Source organism: Sarcophilus harrisii, chromosome 2 (assembly GCF_902635505.1).
Source record: "Sarcophilus harrisii chromosome 2, mSarHar1.11, whole genome shotgun sequence".
NCBI lineage: Eukaryota > Metazoa > Chordata > Mammalia > Dasyuromorphia > Dasyuridae > Sarcophilus > Sarcophilus harrisii.
In genome coordinates this window covers 506,011,925-506,033,532 of record NC_045427.1, presented here as the reverse complement: position 1 = coordinate 506,033,532, position 21,608 = coordinate 506,011,925, and the positions used below count along the sequence as shown (strand labels likewise).

The 21,608-nt window shown below is 34.3% G+C and overlaps 1 protein-coding gene across 2 annotated transcripts in view; it reads right to left on the bottom strand.

The window, feature by feature from the left end:
* The window catches only part of UNC13C (unc-13 homolog C), a 668,923-nt gene extending 649,441 nt beyond the window's left edge, over nucleotides 1–19,482 (bottom strand). For both annotated transcript variants that reach the window (XM_031955232.1, XM_031955234.1), the window contains exon 1: nucleotides 16,202–19,482. In XM_031955232.1, coding sequence (XP_031811092.1) covers nucleotides 16,202–19,193 — 2,992 coding nt within the window. In that variant the 5' untranslated portion in view covers nucleotides 19,194–19,482. The remainder of the gene's footprint in view (nucleotides 1–16,201) is intronic.
* Between the last annotated feature and the right edge of the window lie 2,126 nt (nucleotides 19,483–21,608).

Genomic DNA, 21,608 nt, shown 5'->3' with positions numbered 1-21,608 from the left:
ATTTTGTCAGCAATCTCAAACAAGTTACTACTCATTTTAAGAGCTCATACCCATTTTTTTAAAGAATGCAATACTTTCTGGACTCAGAGGTCTTTTTTTGCTAAAAATGAGAGTTTAGAGCTGTTTCAGTTGCGTCCTTGTTAACCCAAAATATATAGTAATTTTCCTATGGCAATTTTGACATAAATCTGTATAATTTCTCTAAGAATAGAGTTTAGGCTACTTTAGGATCAAAGAATATTAAAAGTTGAAAGCAAACTTAAGCGTCTAATCCAACTTCCACTTACAACTAAACCAAAATATTCTGGAATCTGAAGCTGTTAAGTTTAAGAGATCCCCATTATTACACATGATAATTTTAAATTAAATATGATAATTTAAAAGGATATTTTAAATGAATAGTGAAAATAAATCATAAAATTTTGTATTTCATATGGATAAGGACATGGTGTAGATTGTAATTAAAAGTCATATAAAACAAATTTTTGCAATGATCCTATTTGCATAGATAACACCTATAAATGAGAATACTTCATGGATTTCAAATAGCCCACATAAAATCTCTTCATGTATAACCAAACCAAAACAATTGTACACTCCAGTATTTTCCAAATAGAATTAATACAGCTCATTCTTTTTTTGCATTGTTTATAATGCATGACATTTAAAATATTTTTGTCATTTTTAAAACATTTCAATAGTATTTTATTTTTCCAATTACATATATAGATAGAGTTCAACATTTATTTTTGTAAGATTTTGAGTTTCAATTATTTTTTCACCCCCTTTCTCTTACCTCCCTCCCCTACCATGACAAGTTAAAAATCATTTTAAATATATATTAGTCATATTATGAAAGAAAAATCAGAGCAAAAGGAAAAAAAAAACATGAAAAGAAAAAAGTCAACAACAACAACAAAGGAGAAACTAGAAAGCTTCTACCCACATGAAGTTTCTATAGTTCTTTCTCTGAATGTGGATGAAATTTTCTATTTCCAAGTTTATTGGAAATGTCTTAGAACACTGTATTGCTGAGAAGAGGAAAACAGCGATCACTGGCATTAATAGCTAATCTTAAGAAAGATTGGGGCAGAGTTAAGGTAAAAATTGTAATCATGTTATTCAAATGAGGTGCGGAAGAAGATCAACATAGAGGCATTAGAGGGAGCAGGAGGACTCATAGTTCTGAAAAATCTAATCATGTAGGAAATGGGTTCAATAGGCAACACTACATATATACCATGAAGAGTATAGCACCCTCCAAAATCTATAAAGAAATAAGGGTGAGGAGGAAGATGGACAGATGGGGAAGTAAAAGTTTAGGGAAGAAAAAGGAAGAATCCAGGAGTGGGAGAAGGTTAAATAATAGCAAGGAAAGTTAAGGAGCAGAATTAAAGCAAAGAGTTAACAGGGATAGGAAAGATATGAGAGTATGTGAGATGGGTGGGGAGGAACAGGGTGTGTGTGTGTGTGTGTGTGTGTGTGTGTGTGTGTGTGTATCCACATAGGTATATATAATATATCTTTTCTTAACTATAACCTGGTTAGAGGCAATGGGGAGGATGAAAAGGGAACAAAAGAATAAAGTAAAAAAGTACTCAGCAGAGAACAAAAAAAAACAATTTACAAGGAAGTAAAGATGGATACTCATGAATCTAATTTCTTCTACTAATCTATACATTTTTCTTGAACTGGTAATTTGTTATGTATTTTGAATCCTCCTTGAGGTTCTGCTGGGCACATGATAAGGTTCTCTTTTTTTTTATTTTGTATGCCTTGTCTGTTTTTCTTTTTTTTATTATTATTCTGCATTTAATAAAAATTTTTTTTAATTTAAAAATTGCCTTGCTGTTGGATAATTTGTTACCCTGAGCCTCCTAAAGAGCTACAATCCTTTTTTACACTTCTAAAAAATCCACTGAATTTTATTGTGGACTTAATATAGTCCCTAGTGGCTAAAGTATGTTTTTACATTTTGTAGTTAATTATGTAAAATTTGAAATTTAGGGAGTTTTATTTTTATTTCTTGGCCCCAAATTGTATTTTATATTGTGTGTGCAAAAATCTGGCACTGCCCCCACATTACTGGAGTCCCATCCACAGCATACCAAAAATAACGATAGCTAGCATTTAGTATTTTAAGCTTTGCAAAGTGTTTCAATATGTTGTGTTACTTGACCCTCACAACAATCATGTAAGGTGGGTGCTATTATTATACCAAATTTCTATGTAAGGAAACTAAAGCTGAAAAAAGTTAAGTAGTTTTCCCAGGATCATATAGCTGATAAGTAATTAGTATTCCTCAATTCGAATTCAGTGTTAACATTTAATGTTACCTAGCTAACTAAAGAAGGCCATAAAGCCTTTTGTTTGAATACTTCTGGTGGCAAAGAACCCAGAACCAAAGGCCACCAGTTCTGTTGTTAAGTCTCAATTCTTAGAAAATTCTTCCTTATAGTTAAACAAAATCTACTTCCCTCTATCTTCTAACCAATTCTAGTTGCCCTTTCTGGCATAAAATAGTACTTCACTCACTATTTCTAATGAAACCCCTCAAATAATTAAAAATTATAATCATTATTTCTAGTCTTATCTTTTAGAAGTAGTTATAGTAGGATGGATTCAGAATTTGAGGATTCTGAATTTAAAGTCTGCTTCTTTTAAGTATTTAGTGAATTTGGTTAAATGATGGAACCATTATGGGTCTCAATATATACTTTGGAACATTAGGGGTTTTTGGAAAATTTAAGCATATGATGATCTTTAGGATCCATCCCAGCTGTAATTCCTATCATTCAAAATGCCATCATTTCCTTCAATTATTCTTTATGTTATAAGTTGTCAGATTCAATACCCTATTTTGGTTTCTTAGTCTCTAAAAAATGACAGCATTGGACTAAATCATTCCTAAAATAAATGCAAACTTGAATAGTCTAAGATTCTCATTTGCCAAAGATAAAAGATGAAGACTTGAAAGACATGAGTTATCTTTAAAATTCCAGGTGATAAAAAGCTGTGTATTATGTATATAGCTTCAATTCAGTAAGTCACCAAAAAGAAGCACTTATTGAGTGTTTATTGTTTGTCCAGCTCTCTGGTAAAAGCTGTGGGAAATACAAAAGTGTCAAAAGCACAATAACTATACTCAAGAGTATATAATCCATACATATAACTTGTAAATAAAAGGCTATTTTTTTAAAAGAGTATATAGCACTCTTTGTAAGACAAAACTTAATCCACATTAAAGAAATCAGAGCATTTAAATGCAATCTTGTGTGATGCTGACCTTAAGTCCTATAGTAATTTAAGAAAAAGTGGCAAAACAGTGGCACTAGATTGGGAAAGATAACAAAAGATAAATGTTAAGTATTGGAGGGGTTGAGGGAAGTTAGACATATACAAATACTACATGTGAAAATCCGGATTGAACCTTTGATAAAGTAATTTCACTTCTGAGCATACAGGACTCCTTATGGAGATGAAAGTTGGAAAGGCCCCATGTATATAGGAAAAATATTTATAGGAAAAATATTTTAGTAGTAAAAACTGGGAAGGAAATTCAGTACCCAAACACAATAAGAAAATCTCATAAAAATGTTTTATCCAAAAATTAATTACTGATAAATGTGAATAAGGAAACTCCTATAGGTCACATGTATTCAAATCCACACAAGGATTCATTATTTTCACAAATCAGGGTCTAATTCTAATTAAAAATGGGATCAACCTACCTTGTACCCACGATTGATAAAATCATGTCATCTTTTAAAGGAAATATCTAGTCAATTTTTTAAATGAAGTACATTGTTGTTTATAAAATGTTTTTCATGTAATCTCATTTCATTCTCACTATCCTGTAAGGTAAGTGATACCATTATCCTCATTATACAGATGAGAAATTGAGATTCAAAGAAATCTTGAACTGAAGTCTTCTTTAATCCCAAATCCACTGATCTGCCCAATACGTCACCTACATATGGTCTTATTAATAATGGTGATGATAGCTAACATTTGTATAGCACTTTATTGGTTTTTAAAACACTTTACAAATGTTATTTGATTTTTGTTTTCAAAACATTTCTTGGAGGTAGATGCTATTATTATCCTCATTTTACAGATGAGAAAATTGAAGAAGAGGTTATTTGCTCAAGATCACACATCTAGTAAATGCGTGAGGCAAGATTTTAATTCAGATTCTCCCAGCTACAAGTTTAGCTTATCAATTAGCTTTATCAATTGTGCCACACAAGGTAGAGTACCTTGCTAGTCAAAGAACTATGAATTATTTTATAGACCAAGAAACAAGAGTGGTAAAATGCATCTGGAGAAAGAAAAGGTCCAGAGTCTCAAAGGAAGTCTTTTTTTAAAAGTAAATAAAGGGTTTTAGTATTAACAAATAGATGGTCAGTGAAATAGACCAGACAAGTTCAATCCAGAGTCAATAACTTTGTTGTGTCTTCAAATAATACAAAAACACCAACTACCAATGTAAGAATTCCCTATTCAGCAAAATTTTCCAGTAAATTAAGTAGACTGTCTGGCAGAAATTCAGTTTAGATGAACATCTTATGCCATATTCAACAATAAATTTCAAAATGATATGACCTAAATAGAAAAGATTTTATCGTAATAAAATTAGAAGAGAGTGAAAGAAGATAACTTTGCATATTTATGTATGGGGGGAGGGAAGTTCTTAAATAACAGATTATATGATAGAATATAAAATGTAGAATTTCATGTAGAAAATATAAAAGGTTTTGCATGAACAAAATCAATGTGATTGAAATTAAAACAGTTAACTTGGGCAGAAGGGGAAGCTTTGTACTTCTGTTTGGTGTTCATCAACCTCCACTTACCTATTTCAAGACATTCTTCAAACCTCCTTTTCATGTATCATTTAACCAAATCACATGGTATCTGCTTGTGGTCTAAGAAACATAGAACAATGCTTTTTTTCCCCTCATGAATATGTAAAGATTCGGATTGATAACTGGGAAATTTAGGGGGGAAAAGAGAATATTGGAAACTTCTCTAGAAATTAAAGATAGATAAAACTGTACCTGATAGAATTCCAGGACTATAATCCAGCATAAATCCAAGTATAGAACTGGGGAAGATACCTCTTTACTTAAAGACTATATAAAAAGGGGATGGCCAGGAAGACAGACTTCAGATTCTGAGTTTAACCAGGGAGACAGAATTTAGATTCTATGAGATAAAGAAAAACCTAATCTTATATGGGAGCAAATCACGCTTGGAAAACAATATCCAAACAAGCAATTTTTACATAGCACTTTGTTTATTTACTCTGAGTGTAGCTGAACTTTTATCAGTTTTGTCTACTTGTATGTAGTACATAACTTGAACAATTTTCATACTAATAATAAAGAATATTTTGCGTGCACAAGAAAATTTACCTCTTTAGTTTAAACACTTATCTATAATACTACAGCCACAGTTCCCCACAAAAAAAGTTTCAAAGACTTTTGAACATCATAATAGAAGTGATACCTGGAGTGGAGCCAAGATGATGGAGTAAAGTCAGGAAACTGTTCCAGCTCTCCCAGTTTCCCTTGAAAACCACATGAAACCAAGCCTCTGAACAGAGTTTGACAGGATGAAACTACTATTCAGCTCTAGATAGATTGGAAAAACTTCAAAAAGGTCAGTCTCACTGGGATTAAAAGGGTGTTATGCCCAGCTAAAACAGACTCTGGGAATGCCTATGAGAGCATCTTAATCACAGCAAAAGAGCAATAAGTCACTCAGTCCTGGATCAGTAGAGGAACAAACCAGTAGGGCAGCTTCCAGTCACAGCTCAGAAGAGCTGTGGGAAACCGGGCTCTTACCTGAAAAGAGCAGGCAAAAGCTACATTCTGCAAACATAAAGGGTCCCAGCACTCAAAATCAAGGCTCAGAGCTTCACAAGAAACTTGGGACAGCTCCCCCTTTACCCCAGGGGAATACCTTAATCAATCAATTGGATATAGAAATTGATCTAAACCTAAAAAAGAAATAGGAGGAGAAAGAGGAAGGGACAGGATAGAAGGGAGGGCAGAGATCCTAGGGAGAAAGGTAAGAGAAGAAGGGAAGAGTGATAGAAGATAAGGTAGTAGGTGGAGTGGGTTAAAAAATGCTACAAAGAGAAGGGAAAGGAATGATGAGACATAATGCAGTGGAGCAGGGTGGACAGAAAAAAAAATTACTCAGGACAAAGTGGAAAGAGAACAAAAGTACATACAGGAGAGAAAAATAGGATGGAGGAAAATACAGAGCTGATAATTATAACTGTGAATGTGAATGGGATGAACTCTCCCATAAAACTGAAGCAAATAGCAGAGTGGATTAAAAACAGAATCCTAAAATATGTTATTTACAAGAAAAACATTTGGCACAGAGAGACACATATAAAATAATGGTAAAAGGCTGAAATACAATTTATTATGTTTCAGTTGAATTTTAAAAAGTAAGAATAGCAAGTCAGATCTCAGATAAAGCAAAAGTATCACCTCATACCTTTCAAATTGGCTAAAGTGAAAGGAAAAGATAATTATAAATATTGGAGAGGTATGGGAAAACTGGGCACTAATTCGTTGTTGGTAGAGTTTGAAATGATCCAACCATTCTGGAGAGCAATCTAGAATTATGTCCAAAGGGCTATACATACCCTTTAACCCAGCAGGACCATTCCCAAGGAAATCATAAAGGAGGGAAAAGGACCCAGATGTGTAAAAATGTTTGCAGCAGTTCTTTTTGTGGTAGCAAAGAACTGGAAAATGAGTAGATGATCATCACTTGGGAAACAACTCAACAAGTTGTGGTATATGAAGGTAAAGGGATATTATTGTTCTATAAAAATGATGAACAAGCTGATTTTAGAAAGGCCTGGAAAGATTTACATGAACTGACTAAGAGAAACAAGCAGAATATGTTACACATTACACACAATTACAGCAGGAATGTGTGATGATCAACTATGAAAGGCTTGGTTCTTCTCTAGTGGTTAATTAATCTAAAGTAATCTCAATAGACTTTGTACAGAAAATGCCATCTGCATCCAGAAAAAAAGAACTTAGGAGACTGAATATAAATCAACATATGCTATGTTCACTTCTTTTTTCTTTGTTTTTAATCTCTCCTATGGTTTTTCCCTTTGGCTCTCTCTCCCAACATTATGAACAAAGCAATGTGTATTTAAAAAAAAAAAAAAAGAAAGAAAGAAAAAAGTGACAGCCAAGGAAGGTCGACAGTTTGTCACATTTCTATGATATAAACATTCTGTCTAGCCACTGTGCAACCAATATCTTACAACAAATATCATCTGGAGCATTTTTGAAACTCCCGGGCAAGCTACTATTCCTTGGTGAAGAAGGGAGGAATCTGGAAGGAAAGGATTTTCTTCTTGGATATCAGAAATATGCAAAAAAAATCATATAAATTAAAGAAGAAATTGGGAAACTCTATACCTGAGAGGACAGCAAGGGATATAATCCAGCTTGGATGAAATATAGGATAAGGATAGTGAAAAGAGAACTCCTTTATTTCTTCACACCCAACTATTTATTTCATGACAAAACAGACCTGGGGTGAAGCTGATCTTCAAGATCATTATAATCAACTTCTTTGGGCATTCATTTCCTCATCTATAAAATGAGCTTTAGATAATTTGTCTAAAGTCACACAAGTGATTTACCACAAAGCTTATGTAAGAATCCAGATATTACCCTCCTAAACTCAAAAGAAGAAATGTAAACTTTTTAAATGTAGTTCTCTTGGGACTATTAAGCAATAGACCCAAGAATTCACTGCATCAAGTAGACATCTCTATGGTATAATTCCTAGACTCCTTGATTACTCAAAAGCTCAGTTAGGATTTTATCTGTACAAAAAAAAGCTATCTATGCTTTCCCCTCTAATATTACTTTCTATATACTCTGAATATATTGTTGTACATATATTTATTTGGGAATGTTAGCCTCTCCTCTTCCCATTAGAATGTGAGGACAGGGACTATTTTTGTTGTTGATTTTTCCTTGTATTCCCAGTAATAAGGACAGTGCCTTGACAGATGACATGAGTTTAATAAATTTTCTTCATTAATTAGCACTCTCATTCAGCAATGGAATTGCTTTATAAAAAATTATATTTTTATAATACGTTCATGTTATTTCCTGTACAAGAGAATGTAAACTACTAGATCTGGGAAATGGATCAACTTAAAACTAGTGATGATAATGTAATTATAATGCAATGCAAACTAGTCATTCTAACAGAAACTTAAAATCTTTAAAGAAAATGCCTAGCTTAATTGGGTGGGGGTGGGGGGAGACTAAATTATTAGCAATAGAAATTCTGACTTATAGAGATTACCATTTCAGAGGCTATATGAACAGGGACTAGAAATAGAGCTCTGAGTAAAAGATGGGATACATTCTTCTGCTAAAATGCATGTGAAAAAAAATTAAACTCTAACTTGAGGCATATCAAAATCAGACTTCAAATTCATCATCCTTCAAGCAACTGTACTACTCCATTTATCAGCATTTAAGAGGTCCCTGGCTAGACCAAGGTTTAAATCTGGAAAAATTAAGAACAATTTTTTACTTCAAAACCTTGAGGTGTCTAGAAAACTTGAAGTTTTTCGATCATTTACAATTCCTTTTGACATTAGTTTAGTGGCAATAAACAGTGACAGGCAGTGTTCTGAATTTTTAATAATTTGTTTCATATCAAAACAGGAACAAAATGTCATTGGTGTAAAACTAGTGAAAATTTGGTGGCCAAAAGCAATGAAGAGGAAGGAAGAGTAACTTATTTGTTATATGACATCAATTAAAAATCCATTGTCATGATTTCAGAAAATCCTGTACAATTTTGAAAAGAGTATGGTGTATTAATCATCATAAAACAATTATAGTTCCAAGTACCCTGCGAAACAAACCAGTCACTGACTGTGGTACAAAGGTAAGAGCAGACTTTTAGGCAAAGTTGGTAGTCTGATTTAGATAATGATCCTGGATTGTCCCTTCCATTGTTCTACTAATTAATTAAATTCCCATCATGGGAATAAGACAATAAAGGTCTTTGTAAAAATGCAATATTTCCTCTGAAAAGTAAATTAAGGCATTGTCAGTCACCAATACTTTAGCATCAACTAATTTATCTTCTTTCACAGAGAAGAAAACAATATTGATTAAGCACCTACTGTGTGCTAAATACTATTAAAATATTATCTCATTTAATACTCATAACAACTGGGAGGTAGATACTATTATTATGCTCATTTAAAGTTGGAAAAACTGAGGCAAATAGGGGATATAAATGACTTGACTGGAATTATACAGGAAATTTCTGAGGTCATATTTGAACTCAGATCTTCCTCACTACAGACTTAGTACTATCTTCATTCTACCACTCAGTGCCTCACAAATAGGAGAACCCTAGGATAATTTAGTATTGAACAAGTTTTGTTGGGTAGACTGGATAACCATGAGCAGTATGAAATCCCTAGGCATTTGAGGCTACAAAGAGGGTAGGGTAGAGCAACATAGAGTGGAAACGAAAGGGAATGTTGGTAGGAAGAAATTCCAAAATAAACAATTAGCTCAGAATTTTGCCTGAGTCTGATAAGAGTATCCACACATTGGATATGCTCCATGCAAATTGTTGAAGTAGGTAACCTCCACTGTACTTTCTTAACTGTAATATTCTATGGAATAGCTATAAATTATGAGGAAAAGGGTAATCTAATTTACAACCTTGAACCTTGAGGGAAATCAGGCTCCCTTCATGCACAGAAGAGCAATCCTGGCTTTATCTCATATCCCTTAAGGAGCCAATCAGGTCCTAATATGGGGTAAACAACTAGAGAACAAAGAAACAGACAAGTTACGTTTCTAGGATCTTTTTCAGTTATCGAATCTTTGATAAATAAATTATTTAGAATGATAACACTATGTAGCACTCAAATAGCCTATCACATAGTTTAAGATCCACTTTTACCTTAGTTTAACAAAAATAGTTGAAAACAAAGAAGTACCTCATTTCTAATATTCTACAATTCCACAAAAATCTATCAGGAAACACTTAATCATATGGTTTCACAGTAAGATTCTCAGGGTTCAATTTGGCCTGGGAATGAATAAAATACATCATAACTGTCTAACTGTTGCCAGAGTAAGAAAATCTGTTGACCTCAAGCCCATGCCTAGGGAGCAGATGTCCATGCCACAAAATCCATCATGGCACTTGGCAATTTGTTGGGCTTTCTCAGTGGAGAGAAAGAGTAGGGATCAGATCTGGAGACTGACTCACTATCATTCCTTAGCCAGTTTTTCTCACAAAGAGTCAAGACTGTGTTGCCAATATGTTGGCTAAAATGGGGCATGTTCTTTTGAAAATTAGGCTATTTCAGTCTCTTAAGCTATCAATCTGATACTCTTTATCAATATGAGAATAGCTTACAGATATGTAATAATTTCCTTTAGAATAAGTGATTAATCTGCAGGATTTAGACTCCAAATATTAAAGGTAGTCCAATTCTTTATGTCCAGAGTGTACAAAGGAGTTACTCAGCCTAAGAATTGGTTTTTCCTTCTTAAAATTATGAAAAGATTAAGGTTCTTTACAGCTGATTATGTTTATGTTTTTCATAAATTTTTTCTAGAGGGATACAGAAGAAAGGATCCAATAGGCATATGGAAGCACACAAAATATAGTTTCTTTAAAAATGTAATTCTAAATAATTTGTTATTAATAAGATTAGGTATGATCATTTTATTTTTGTCTATTTTGATATTGTTTTTTATAAATGGCTGCTGAAATTTTTTCTCACTTAAAAATAACTTTTTTGAGAGAAAAGAGACAGTTTCTTCTTGAAACACATTTTGCCACAATGAATGTCTTTTAAAAGTCAAGAATATAAAATTCATGGCTCTAGCCCTTTCTATCATCTTGCTTTATATTTTGTGCAATGCCAACTAACTTTCAATCATGGCACCAAGATAAGATGCTTCTCTATTTGTCTTAGCATCAAGGACTAAGCATCTAGAAAACGTAAAAACTGAAAAAATATATTCAATTGTTGTACAAGGTAATATAAGAACTAATAACTGAAAATTAAGCACAAGAACAGACACTTAAGAAAATAAGATAAACATCTGGGCTAACATAAAATAGATTTCAGAAACCATACATTTCCATAATAAGTCCCAAAGAAGAAAGCCAAAACATAACAAAAGCTTCTAAAATGTTGTAGAAATGGATTTGGAAAACATTGCTTATTTTAAGTATAAAAAATGTCTGCTAGCTTGAGCTCTGAAAAACTATTCATCTGAGAAGAAGGACATGAAGCACAATTCATTTTGAAGGTATGGAGCTGCCTGGAGCACATCATTGGACAGAGATAAGTGTTTAACCTAAAGATGTCTTATTTAAGGTTTTGTAAGTAAGGTAAGAATCAAGGGATTCACCATTCAGGAGAGATAACTACACACCTAGCTTTATGGATTCTAGGAAGACTTTAGGAAATAGTAGTCCCATGGGAATCCATAGCAACTGCTGGAAAAGGAATCTGTATCATACAAAGTCATGATAGCAATTAATAGAGACTTTAGGATCACAGGACCATAACTTTAATAAAAATTAACTTTAATGTAGGAATTTAAAGTTTGTGAAGCACTCTACAAATATTATTTGAGCTACAACAATCCTGGGAGAGTGGTGCTATTATTATGCCATTTTTACAGATGAAGAACATGAGGAAGATACTTTAATGTGTAATGACTTGCCTAAGATCAGTTAACAGGTATTTGAGACAATTGAACTCAGATCTTCCTTTCTCTAGGTCTCTATTCATTATGTCATCTAAACACCAGTTGAGAGGTAAATGGGACCCAAGAAGCCATGTAATTAAATCCCCTAGTTTTACATAAGGAGAAACTATATCCAAAAAGTGAAACTGATTTGTTCACTCTAAACAACCAGACTAAGAAAATTATGGTGGAGTACCTGTTTCCATGACTTTAAAATAAGTATATTTAAGGAGGTAAAGGAAAAAAGTGAGAGATTCTGAAAGCCTTATGCCCAAGGGTTGAAATCTCTGAAGATCAAATAAAGAAGGGTTTTGCTCATTTAAGTAGACAAGAAGCAAGAATGGCACTTCTTTGGGTCAATGGTAAGTCATTATAAGTTTCTTACAGGCAGGAATCCCAGGAGAAATGGTATCTTATGGGAAATGGAGGTGGGGAGAGAAACTACAAGAAGACTGTCTCTAATTAACCTAAGACTTCGATACACAATGATGCAAGATGGGAAAGCCAACTCTAAGAAGAATGAGGCTCAATAATAATCAATTTGGCAAATTGAATACACAAATCCATAGACTAAGAATTTAAAATCTAATCTAGGATTCAACCTTTGACTGATTCTCCTGCCTCTGGAGATATGATGTGCAAGACAGCAAAGGAAAAGAAATGGAGAATAACACAGTTACTTGTTATTGTCTTAAATATTGTTTTAAAGCATACTTAGGAAGGTTGGGAATGCCAAAATCAAATACGAGGAATGCATAAGGAACACAAGCCAATAAAGTAAGGGGCTACTTATAAAATAAAGAAGGTAGTCAGAGAATTAGATATAGGATACCCTCTCAGAATCTTAGGTGGAGTAAGAGCTAGAGTAAATGGGACATCCTCTGCCAAACCAATAAAAGTCCAATCGTCTTTGTTTTGTTTTGTTTCATTTTTTAAACAAGATTTCTCTCTTGCTTTAGCAGGATTTAGCTGAAGAGAGAAAAAAGAGTTTATAACTAAGGACTCATGTTGATTCATGCTGGTGGAGGGGTTTGAGGGAAAAATCTTGGGAAATTTCCAGATAATTGTTAACCAAACTTGCAATCTGTGGGGAAAGCACTTTGGGCTCTGTTACTATTAATCTTACCATTTTAGATACACATGACACAATAATCAATGACTATAGTAATCTAGTATTTGATAAGTCTCCAAACTCCAGTTTCTGGGATAAGAATTCACTATTTCACAAAAATTTCTGGGAAAACTGGAAAGTGATATTAGAAATTCAGCATATACCTATGTCTCATACCCCATATCAAAATAAGGTCAAAATCGATATATGATTTTGGCTTAAAGGATAATATACCATGAACAAATTAGGAGAAAAAGGAATAATTTATCTATCAGATCTTTGGAGAAGGGAAGAATTTATGGCCAAAAAAGAACTAGAGAACATTATGAAATGCAAAATGGTCAACTTTGATTACATTAAATTGAAAAGGTTTTTCATGAATAAAATCAACACAAACAAAATTAAAAGAGAAGTACAAAACTAGGAAATTTTTTTACAGCAAGTGTTTCTTATAAAGGCCTAATTTCTAAAATATATAAAGAACTATGTCAAATTTATAAGAATATAAGACATTCTCCAATTAACAAATGGTCAAAAGATATGAATAGACAATTTTGAGATGATGAAATTAAAGCTATCTATAGTCAAAAGAAAAAATGTTCCAAATCACTATTTATTAGAGAAATACAAATTAAAACAATTCTGAGGTACCACCTCACACCTCTCAGATTGGCTAAAATAATGAAAAGTGTTGGAGAGGGTATGGGAAAACCGGGACACTAATGCATCACTACTGGGTCTGTATCCCAAAGAAATCATAAAGGAGGGAAAAGGACCCACATGTCCAAAAAAAAAAGTTTATGGCAGCTCTTTTTTGTGGGGCAAAGAATTGAAAATGAATAGATGCCCAATCAATAGGGGAATGGCTGAATAAGTTATGGTATATGAAAGTAATGTAATACTATTATTCTATTTAAAAAATGATAAACAAGCTGATTTTAGAATGTCCCAAAAAGATTTACATGAACTATTAGTGAGCAAAACAAGCAGGACCAGGATACATAGTAACAGCAAGATTGTGTTATAATCAACTATGAAAGACTTAGTTCCTCTCAATGTTTCACTGATTCAAGACAATCCCTATAAAATGTGAATAAAAAGCTCCATTTGCATCCAGAACTATGAAGATTGAATGTAAATCAACACATGCTATATTCACTTTTTTCCTGTTTTTTCCTCCTGTTGCATCTTCTGATTTTTCTCTCCCAACATAATTCAGAAAGAAATATCTATTAAAAATCCATATACATTTTAAAAAATAAAACAAGCATCTTTGCTTAAAAAAGCAATTGTTAATCTTACTATGACAGAGTAACACAATTTTCCTGATATGGATTTTTGAGCTTCCCTGGCATTTATATTTAGAGATGTTACTAGGGTCGTTACAGATGCAGAGAGCTAGCCATTGTAATTTCTGCCTTGATTATTTCTTCCTGATATTTTGAATTTTTCTCAGTAAAGTTTATCTGGATATATCTATATGTATCTATCTATATAGATATATATATACCTATGTACCTATTAGGTGTGTGTACTTATTAGCTTTAAGGAGCAAAGTAAAAAAAAGTAAATAGCTTCTCTAGTTCCTTCCAGATAAAATTAGGTTAAAAGTTCAGAGCAAATTTGGGTATAGTAAGAAACTAATCTTTCTGGATAAAAGAGTTGGCAATTGGATAAAAGAGTAAGTTTAGGAGATGATGTGCAATACCACAGATCTTAGCAGAAAATAAGGGTAAGGAGAGGAATAACAAATGGACTATTACTGGGAATTGCCAGGGGAGAAAATACTTCCTGCAGCACCTTCTCTGCAAGTCCTACAGATAGCTACAATGCAGAAAAAGGTTAAATGACATGACCATAATCACAAAGCCAGTTTGTATCAGGGATGGGACTTGTACCTGGATCTTCTTAGCGTCAAGAACCAATTTGCTAGCCACTGCACCATATTGCCTTTACACAGCTTAAATTACTTCTTTTCTGTTGTCAGATTTATCAACTTTAGCCACTCTAGTTTATATATATATATATATCATCCAGAGCAACCTGACACCTTTCAACCACATTAGAGACTGAATGGAATCAGTCGTGAAACAAACACATCAAAGTGCTCAGTGATCTGCCTGAACCTACCAGAAAAAAATGAAAACCTGTGGTTCCAGTAAAAAAAAAAAAGACTTTTTTGACAGCTATAATAACATAATAATTATATCAATTACCTTCCAATCACTTGCCAATATAATTTTAAATACATACAGTTAAATATCTTCATTGATTATTAGAGATGATAATAATGACTAATAAATGCTCCTTAGTTAATAGCAGAAAGAGTAACATTGCTTCATTTAAAAAAACCATCATAGGTAGTAGCCTCACCAAAAAAAAAAAAAATGCTGGGAAACTTGTCACTAAGGTAAATCATTGAGATAAATAGTAGGAGACTATAAAGATCAAGATGAATTGAGGTTAAATTATATGAAAGGTCAAAATTCAAAAAGTTACATCATTAAAAATATTTTTGTGTTAGTATGATTTGACAGTTCCCAGCAAAAAAAAAAAAAGGAAACAAAATCAAATTGCCTCCTTAAACCATCTACTTAAAGACATCCTTACAGAAGCCAAGGCCATGAACTATTCCAGAAGTCTGAACACTCCTTTAGGCTTAACATAGTATCTGGATTATAGCAGGTACTACAGAAGTGCTTACTCCTTTCCCTTCCCTTCCTTCACCAATGTGGCACCTAACTATATGTACTACTCTTGCAATGTGCTGAGAATTTCCTGCTCTTTGGGAAATTTTTCTCCTACATTCCAAGTCTAACTTGCCTTCAAGTAGACTATTGATTAGGCATCCATCAGTCCCTCCCTTTTTTCTAGCTTGAGTACAATGCAGTTGAGGAATATACTTTCAGAGATTGGTTATGGAGCAAGGGAATGATATCTAAAATTTTATTCCTTCTTTATGCCTGGGGACATAAACAACATTTTCCCACAATACAAAGAAGGAAGCTGCAAACTGATTTTAACTTGGCAAGCTATATTTAAATTGTTATGTTTTTGACTTTTTAAGCTTAATTTTTTAGACTTCAATTTTAGTCTCCCTCATCATCCCCCCTTTAGAGAGGATAGGATAAGTAAAATGTAATCCCACCTAAATGAAGCAGATCTATACAACAAAGGTAAATTATTCCTCCCCAAAGGAAGCAATATAATTATGACAAAACACCATTTTGCATTATAGGAATACTGGATTAATAATGTAGCATTTAAATTTGAGTACCTCCAGCTAGAATCTTTTCCTCCAGCTCTGCCATCTGCTTCCTGTATGCCCTTAAGGCAGCTTCTTTAAAGGAGGGACGAATCCTCTTGGGTTTTGGTGTTTCTGGAGGTTTTTCCGGAACATTCTGGTTTTCATCTTCCCTTACTTCCATTTCAATTATTGTTTCATTTAAAGGTTCCAATCCCTCTTCATTCATCAGGTCATCCACCTGCCCATCATACCCTTCATCCTGTGGTGTTTCATAAGGTGTTTCATATGAAGGATGTTCGTACTCCTGGACATTATCATCCATTTCAGGAATGCTAGTTCTATTTTCTAGTTTAGCAAGAACTTGCTCCATCACTTCTACATAATCTGTTTCATGTTCAGCTCCAGGTTCACTATAGTCTTCCTCATCCTCTGCTTTGTAATAATATGGTTCAGTGTAGACATCCGAATCAAGGGTGGTACTTGACTCATTTGCAGTAGACTGAGATAAAGTTCTAAATCGCCCCATTAAGGAAGACCCACTGTCCTCATATCCACTTAGGCTTTGAGTGCTTTTGTTCCACACAACCTCCAAAGCCGATTTAGCTCGCTGAAGGGTGGACCCAAACTTTGGAAAGCTGAATGTCTTATCAGAAAGGTCTATGCTCAATCTGCTATGCCACGATTTGGGGGCAGCATCCTCTGACGCATCACTCGGTAACTCACTCTGACTCCGATACAGCATTGGCAGTTGATTTTGATTTTGATAAGGTTCATTAGAATTGGCTTCCTGATAAGTATCATATGGGCCAACCCACTGACCTTGTATTTCATTATCCAATCCTGGGCATGGGGAAGAATTGTCATCTAAGGTAAAATCATAGCTCTCGGAGTCATCTGGAAGGTCACTGTGGCACTTTCCTAGGTCATCCAGATCTTTGTTGTCACCATCCAGCTGAGGGTCTGACAGGCTGTTGGTGTCATAATCAAAGCCTTCCTGTGTTGATGAATCAAGACCCAAATCTGCTCCTTGTTCAGACTGATTCCATTCTTTCCATGGTGAGAGATCATCACGTAAAGAAAGCTGGGAATCACTATAATTGCTTCTGTCTCCCGATATACACACTACTCCATTACTGACACCACTGTCCACTGTTTCGGTGTTTTCTATTTCACTGGGACCTTGATCATTTTGAATACTTCTGTTAAAATTCTGGTCCTGGGAGCTGCTATACCAGTTGGATGTGCCATCCTGTCTTCTTTGCCAAAGTTCTCTATCTGAAGAAGATAAGAGAGAACTTCCATTTGTTCTGGTAAAAAATGGAGTCTCTGAAAAATCCTCTGAATAAGATTGACAAAGTTTGGAAAAATCAGATTCAGAACGGCTCAGTTTGGGTGTGAGAAAGTCACTTTGGGAATGCCAGAGGGGACCCATGTCAGCATAATAGACTTTGGATTCCTTCTCCAAGTTTTCAGATTTGGGAAACTGAGCAGCTTGTTCATCATAGTCTGATTTATTTGAAAATTTGCTGCTGCTGGCAGTTTTATTCCTACTTTTAGCATTATGAGATTTTGCATTTGACTTTGGGCCACTTGCTTTGGTTTGAAAGTCTGACTTGGAAAGCACAGCATAGCTGTTTTTATTAAGATCAGCATCCAGATCTTTATCACTATCATCTGGTGACTGCCAACTGCTCCTTTTGATTTTAGGCTCAAGAGTAGAGAGCTTCATGTCCATACTCTCATAGGTTTGGGAGGTTGGCATTCCTCTGTCTTTTCTTTCTCTGATGTCATGAGTTAGAATATCTGTTGATACTCCAATGCCTGTTCCTTTAAGTTTATAAGATTTTTTCAAAATGAAATCCCTCTGTTGAGGTGTTTCAAAGTACACAAGGATGGGGCGAGGCTTCGCATTTGGACAATCCCTCTGTTGCCCTATTCTCTGAGCAAATTCAATTTTTATAGTATTGGGTGCATCTAAAAAACCCATTTTATCTATGAGAATCCGGTATACGACATTTTCCACATATTCAAATCTTTCTTCAGGGACATTTAAAAATCTCAAACTTGCTTTGCTCCCAGTATGACTTATTTGCTTAATATAATCATGGATGTCTCTGGTTTCCCTTCGAGACTGGACAAAGCCAGTACGTAGTTGTTCTATCTCACTTTGGACAACCTCCACGCTGCTAGAGATCTCATCAATAGAGTGTTTGAGAGCATTGACGTGGCCTCTTAATTCGGAAAGTTCTGTTTCAATCTGGCTTATTCCCTGAAGTTCCTTGAATATCATTTCCATAACATCATGGGTTTGGCTAATGCAGCCTGATGAACTGAACCCAGGTTCGAGAGTGTTTGTTTTCTGGGGACGGGAAGTTCTATCTAACGATTTGCTTCGGAGTCCCCAGGTTTTTTTCATTGCGCTCAACTCTGAATCAGAGGAAACGAATTCTTGGCTCTTTTTCCATTTCCTCAGTTTGCGTAAAGCTCCTAGTTTCAGGTTATGCAACGTGCGCTCCCCGTCGGAGCTTCCCTCCGAGGGAGCCAGGCTACTCAAGCTCTTTCTATTGCGTCTTACAGGCATTGTGTGTGAGGAGTGCTCCTTGATTTCCGTGCTGTCCTTGATCTCACTTAATGATTCAGAGTAGGAGCTCTCAATAGATGATAGCTCTTGAACCAGATCTTCATTACTAGTGTTTGTCACAAGAATACTCTTTTGCAGTCCGTTAGCAATCGCGACACGATAACTGAATGTGGGAGAGAGGGAATAATCCCTGTTGACTTCGTCTTCTTCTCTGGACAAGTTGCGAGCAGATGAACACTTAGCAATTTTTTTAACAGTGCTTTTCAAAGTGCTAGAAAATTTAGGGGGTTTGGTCTGGCTAGACAGAGGACCGTCTTGCTCTTTTTTGCTAGGACAATTTTGTTTCTTTTTTGTAGTGTTTCCCAGTTTCTTTGTAAACATTCCTTTACAAAGCTTATGGAGATAGGGTAAGATCAGGCTCTTAAAAAAGTCAGACACCATGGAGGGTAATCCACATGTCCCTTCCTATTTGAAAAAACGGAATGATATGCCCAGATAAAATGTTGAAACTCCAGCCTAAGCATTACTGTATTTTATCAATCACTTGAAGATAGTTGAGATGTTGAATGCTACAGCTTTCTTGTCCTTGGATGAAGAAGGCCAAAGCTCCATTCACGGAAGATAAGCAATTGCGATGGGAAAGCCACATCATTCTTTCTCTTCTTTTCGTGGCTTGATGTAGTGTCTAAAAGGGAAGGAATTTTATTAAAGTGAATATTAAAATCAAAATTTATTCATCCTACTCTCAATATTTAGGACCCCCAGAATCAAAATTAAGCTTAAATCATATTAAGGTTTTTCTTAATCTGTAGTTTGACAGCTCTTTCTATTCCTATATGAATTTGCTCATATTTTGTATTTATACATTTATATTCCTATTGTTTACTCCCTAGTAGTATAAGCTCATCGAGGACATTTCTAGCCTTTACATTCCCATTACCTTACACAATGTCTGGCACATGATAGGCACTGAAAAAATACTGAGTACTATGCCAAATGTCACTGCTAATAAATATCAACAGAATACTAATAAATAGAAATAACTGGATCCAAGTGATGTGCAAATTACTACATATAATCTAATATAATCTTGTCATTTTATCTTTGCTATTCTTTGTAACTGGACTTACTAACATTGACTGTCTCAGATTTTCTTTCCCTACCAACATTTTTACATCTGAGTCAACATACTTATTAAACATCTTACATCATGTATAGTTGTTATTTCACTAAGTATCAAATTTATATTACGGTCCTGGTCTCAAGGAGCTTATATTCTATTAAACACAGGTAATACAGAATTGTAAGATCATTCTTCTATTATTTTTAATCATTGGCTGTTCCAGGTTCTGGTGATCTCTTTTCTTAAATAACTTGAATAATAATAATAGGTTTGCATTAACTAAATACATCATTAAAAGGCAGTATAATGTTGTAGAGAAGTTACTAAAGTTGAAGTCTAGAAAATCTGAGTTCAAATACCATAGTAGATACTTATTGGAAGTGCAAACTCAGGCAAGTAAATTAACTTGTCTAAGCCTTTCTCCTCAATTGTAAAATGAAGCAATAAAATCAAATGACCCTTTCCAGTTTTAACTAAGAATCCTATTTTTAAATGATCAAGTTGGTTTTAGATTTCTTTTTTCCTTATATATTAAATCAAGTGGATTTGAGGAAAAGCTGCAGACCTCAGAACTTGGATAGTTTATCAGAGCTTAATCTGACCTCAGCAGTTTTCCCTTGCTTGGGAAAAATTCAAAATTTTCATGAAAAAAAATGATAATGTTTGGAAGAGGAACATATAGAATCCAAGAGGAAGAGGATGCAGATTCAGAATAGTTTGCTTAGGATAGGAGACAGGTAATCAAAATAGTGTGGGATAATGATTAAGAAGAGGAAATAAGGTTTATGCACCCAGTGAGGTCAAGGTTTGGAAGACAGGAATTATCAGAACAAGATAGAAAAGCAATATGTTGCATTGGCTGAGGGGTGGGGAGGGAACGCTCAGAAGTCATGACAAAAAACACTGTTCTCTCCCATTCACACTTAATCCCACTCCACCTATACATTTTAACTTGACCTATTAGCTGATGTACTTAAAGGCAAAGAAGTTATGAAGCAGAACTCCCCTGACTTGACCCTTTAGCCATTGGTCAAAATTAAGGAATTAAACAGAGATAAACACAATTGATAAGAATCCCTGACTAGCTGACAGATGCTTTTTATTTAATAGAAAGAGTATCTAAAAGCAAGGGAATATAAAGAAATACAAACAATAGGAAAAGGTCATCAAAGAGAAAGTGGTTGTTACTGTTCAATCATGTCCAATTTAATTCATTAATTAAATGAATGTGATATTTCTAAAAAGGCAACAATAAAAAAAAATCACAAAATACTTAAATAATCATGCACTTAGATTAAAATCTTTCTCTGATACTTACTAAGTGTATGACCTTGGGCAAGACATAATATCTCCAAGCTTCAGTTTCCTCAATTTTAAACAATGGGCAATTTAGATAACTAGCACAATAATATTTATTCTAACCTACAAGGTGGGCTGAAATAACTTTTTGTGTATGGGGGGTGTGTGGGTGTGGGCGGGTGTAAAGCAATCTATAAATGGAATGCCAAGGTGAATGTGCCCATCCATACAAAGTGTGGGAACCGAACTGTTATGGAATTTCAAATGTCCAATCTAGTCTAACATGAAAATTTAAACCTTCATTTTCACACCTTAATCCTGAATGATTTGAAAATGCAAAGATATTTTAGGTGCCATGGCCATCTAGGACTAAGTATATATGTCAGTCCTTGAACTATGTAATCTCATTATGTTGATACAGAAACAAAAATCAA